Here is a 4,911-nt window from a genome sequence, read left to right as displayed (position 1 = left end):
AGCGGTCGAAAGTAGATGTTTACTCATTCGAGGCTAACAGTCGAATCGTATATGTATCCATGGCGCGATATTATGTTACCGCAGCCCGAAAAAAATCAAGCGGAGACTCGGTGAAATTTAACGAGCTTTCGCGCCGGATTTATTTCGCGGCACTTCGTATATTATATACATACTTATGGGCGCGTGCAGGTGTGCGTAAACTCGGATCGACGAGCTCGATGAATTAATTATACAGGTGTATACCCACCCCGGGGCGAGTTTGAGGCAGCCGCGATTAGGCTGCGCTTTATTGCTCGAGGTTTATGCGACATAAAATTAGTGTTTGCGCCTGCCGAATGAAAAAAGCGCACGAGGTCTCGTTCCTGAATTTTTCCAATTTATTACGCGCCGATTACTGAATGTCGATCGTGCGTCGGTATACGAGCGCGAGATCGATGGATTGAAAAGTTCCGATCGATCTAAACGGCCATTTGCGTAATAAGTTCGACAATTTCCCCGTAGTTTCTATGTAATCGTTACAAAGTAATGACTTAATTTTTCATATGCGTCTAATTGAATTGCTTGACAAAGGCACACCTTACAAAAAAAAATAATAATTTTACAAATTAATGAGAATCTGTTCAATAAATCACGACAAATATACTGATACGCGCCAGACCTTACCTCATAGTTCACCCAGTGATGAATAATTAAAAAGTTGAATGTCATCGAATATATTAACTATCAGTAAACCCGATTTGTTTCTGTGTATATTATTATTGTCTTTAAAAATTGATGCTGGTAGCAATAGCAGTTTTGAATTCAATTCCAATAGACGTAAGTAAGTCAAGAAACAAAGCTTACATCATTAACGGCGATCGAAGCGTGCTGAAAAGTGAATAAGAAACTGAAAATTAAAATCAACGGGGTTCAACATTCTATTCACTTATAATAAATAATCCTTGAAAACTTTATTGATTTATTTTTATAATGAAACACTGGTAATACATAATGAGATAAGGTTAAGAACATATTATTCATTATCAACGATAACTTTTAAACTAATATTCCGAAAATTATTATTAAATTTAATACATAAATCAAGTTGTAATGCGTGACGAATGTGCCGAATCGATGTGGGCTTTGAGATGACTTTTTTGTGCGAACCTCTTTCCACATGTATCGCATGTATGTCTGATACCACTATGCACGGAATTGGTGTGGATTTTTAGATAACTTCTTTGAGTGAAAGACTTTCCGCATATATTACATGAGTGGGTGACACCATTGTGCACAGAATCGATGTGGATTTGGAGACTACCTTTCCGTGTAAATGACTTGCCGCAAATATCACATGAGAAGGTGACACCATTGTGCACTGAATTGATGTGGATTTTGAGATGACCTTTCTGAGTAAATGATTTTCCACATATATCACATACATGTTTGACACTATTGTGCACTGAATCGATGTGGATTGTGAGATGAACTTTTTGAGGGAACCTTTTTCCACATGTATTGCACATATGTTTAGTCCCATTGTGCATCGATTTGATATGGGTTTGAAGACTACTTTTATGATTAAATGTCTTTCCACATGTACTGCACGTATGTTTAGTCCCATTGTGCACAGAGTCGATGTGGGTTTTGAGATGAACTTTTTGAGCGAACCTTTTTCCACATTTACTGCACATATGTTTAGTCCTATTTTGCATCGATTTTATGTGGGTTTTGAGACTAACTTTATATGAAAATGATTTTCCGCAAATACCACATGAGTGGGTAGTCCCATTGTGCCTCGAATCGATGTGGGTTTTGAGACTAACTTTATATGAAAATGATTTTCCGCAAATACCACATGAGTGGGTAGTCCCGTTGTGCCTCGAATCGATGTGGGTTTTGAGATTACGTTTATGTTTAAATGTCTTTCCACATGTATCGCATGTATGTCCGATACCACCATGCACCGAATCGGTGTGGATTTTTAGATAACCTTTTCGAGCGAAAGACTTTCCGCATATATTACATGAGTGGGTGACACCAATATGCTCTGATTGAACGTGCCTCGTCAGACCACTCTTCCTTTTAAACATCTTGTCGCAAATATCACATTTGTAAGTGATTTCATTGTGCTCGATAAGTTTACGGTCGAGATTCATAGTAAATTTTTTTGCAGCGTCACTAAAAATTGCTTGTTTCATTTCGTCTTCGGTTTCGATTTTAATGATGTTCCTACCTTTCATATTCCGCAAGGGATTTTGAAAATGATCGTTAATTTTCTGAATTGTCAATAAATCAAAGTTGGGCTTGACGTCTTCACTTTCAAAAACTATTTCCATTTGGTCATTAAGTTCACGAAGCGTATGGGTCTGAAGAAAAATTAAAACTAAATGAGAATACTCATAAAAAACAAGAACAATAAGAGTTGCGTAAAATTATCAACACTTACCGAATTGTCTTTCGGAAACGACAAGAGTTGGAAGTTTTTCAGATCGGGTTTCTCATCAATCATCTCGGAATTATTTTCATTAGTCAACACATCATTCACTTCTTCTTTCACTCTGAAATAACCCCAGTAAAATCCAATATGTTGTTGTAATAACTTTAACATTTTATTCTCAAAAAATGAATATTACCTGACAGCCGAGTCAAGTATATCACTGGATTCCATCTTGCTCACGTTCAATCTCGTTGAAACAACTTGATTCTGTCTTTTAACGAACCACACGAGAAAACTTGCGATGAAGCACTGAGACTGTATTCGTTCCCGGTTGTTTACGCTGCGAGAAGCACAGTCTTCTGCATGTGTTGCCCGTTCGGCATCAGGCGATGTTTTGCCGCGCATATACTGGCAGGGCACCGCCGCACAGGCCACAACGCGCATAAGCTATGGCGCTCTTTGCGAATCGCGTAGACGCACTGTTTTTTCAAAACACAGTCCAACTGTTGGCAGCACACGTCAGTATACACGACGTGCCGGCATCCTCGCAAAACAAAACAACATCACATCGACTCAACGGCTGACGATTCTCGTGAAATAATATCAATTTTATAAGCTACCCACAAGCGACCGTTATACTTCTGTGCGATTGTGCCTGTCGACGATGTGCGACGACGATTTCCCATGCATCTTCGATCATTTCTTCACCGGGAGGCGAAGCGATGGCTCGGAGGTAGGACCGATCACTTGCTACGTAGGATGGGGTACGCCCGGCCAGCGCGAGTCCAGAGACTACATCAAGGAACTGAAGCTGCTGCGTAAACGGGTCGACTGGTCGGTGGAAAAAAAGAGACACTCGTTCTACCGCCGTCTCGTGGACTTGATCTACGACTGGCAGGGCGGCAAACCGGATCTGCGCACGATCTTCGGCCGCGACGAGATCGAGTGGCTGCTCACGGAGGACGCGAGAAACGAAGCGGAACCCAACATCCTGCGACGGTTCGCGTTCATGCACTTCGTGGCGACGATCAGCGACTACAGGGACGCGCCCGACCTCGGCGCGGACGGCAGGCCACAGTTGGGTCGCGCGACGCCGTTACACCGCGCGGCCGTCGAGCGGCGCGACATCGAGTGCATCTACTATTTGCTGCAGATCTACGACAAGTTCGACGCGAACTACGTCGACGAGGCCGGATTGACGCACTTTCACGTCGTCTGCATGAACGGCTTCAAGTGGCACGCGGAGAGATTTCTCGAGCACGGACAGGATCCCGACTGTCCCGGCTACGCGACGGGCGACTCACCGCTACACTTGGCCCTGGCTCATGGCAAGAACGAAGTGGCGGAATTGCTGCTGAGGAGCGGGGCCGATGCGAGTTCGACCAATGCAGAGGGATTGACGCCTCTTCACTTGATTTGTATGAACAACGACGACGATGTTCCGTTGAAGACGTTATTCGAGATCAGCGAGGAAAAACATCGGTCGGTGTTGATCGACGCTCCGGACAAGTGGGGTTGGACTCCGCTACATCACGCTCTGGCCTGCGGTTGTAAAAAGCAGATCGTCGACGCGCTGCTGAGAAGAGGCGCCGATTGTAATATAGCCAACAAGGACGGATCGACGCCTCTGCATTTAATTTGCGAGAGAAAGTACGACGATGATTTGATGAGGATCTTCTTCGAGATCAACGACGACATCCGGCGGACGGTTCAGCTTGAGGCCGTAGACAAGTTCGGCCGAACACCTCTACAGGTGGCAGTGGCGAATCTTTTGCCAGATGCGGTCGAGTTTCTCTTGAGTCGCGGTTCCAATCTGTCGAACTTCGTTTTTCCGGATGAGACGTATTTCGGCGCGAGATATCGACGAAGCGGTAAAGACTCGATCGGCCACGAATCGAAGATTGCTTCCGACGCGCTGCTCATCGTCGATCGCCTGAAGAAAAGGGGACACGAGCTGAATCGAAGCGGCGCACTGGCGATCATGCAATTTTTCCTTCACCTCGAAAAGATCGTCAAAGACAATCGCGATAAAAAGGTCGGTGGCAAGAAATCCTGCCCGATGTGCGCGGCCAACAACAAGGCAGCGAAACAGTTGTGTTCGGCGCACAGATTCGCGAAATTGTTGGAAGAATTTTTCCAAAGCTGGACGGTGAGATTTTTCCTGACACTGACGGACCGCCGGCTGCCAGTGCCCTGTTGTCGAAAAATCATCGGTATGCTCTCGAACGACGAGGTGTTGATGATGTGCACCGCAACCGAATTAAAGTGGAAGAATTAAACGCGTGATGCCCATGGAAATGGTACTTTCATATTTATATTTGTTACTATACTTTTTTACGACTCTGTTATAAAATGTCTTTATTTTCTTTTTTTCTAGTGAAAGAGGTCCCGGGAATTTAAAACTTACGCATAGATGAACATAATTTCATCAGTGTTCCTGCAATGTATTCAATTAAGAGCTCAATATTTAAAAATAAAATTAGTGTCAAAAT

The 4,911-nt window shown here is 43.8% G+C and overlaps 1 protein-coding gene across 1 annotated transcript; it reads right to left on the bottom strand.

The window, feature by feature from the left end:
* Positions 1 to 1,079: 1,079 nt before the first annotated feature.
* LOC111694419 (gastrula zinc finger protein XlCGF57.1-like) lies at positions 1,080 to 2,318 on the bottom strand. Its single transcript, XM_023462543.1, has one exon. It carries the CDS (start codon positions 2,316 to 2,318, stop codon positions 1,080 to 1,082), a length of 1,239 nt encoding a protein of 412 aa, XP_023318311.1.
* Positions 2,319 to 4,911: the final 2,593 nt, after the last annotated feature.

This window comes from Trichogramma pretiosum, unplaced genomic scaffold (genome assembly GCF_000599845.2).
Source record: "Trichogramma pretiosum strain Unisexual culture from Peru unplaced genomic scaffold, Tpre_2.0 scaffold147, whole genome shotgun sequence".
Taxonomy (NCBI): Eukaryota; Metazoa; Arthropoda; class Insecta; order Hymenoptera; family Trichogrammatidae; genus Trichogramma; species Trichogramma pretiosum.
The sequence above is the reverse complement of the archived record's forward strand: the minus strand, read 5'-3'. Positions and strand labels throughout refer to the sequence as shown.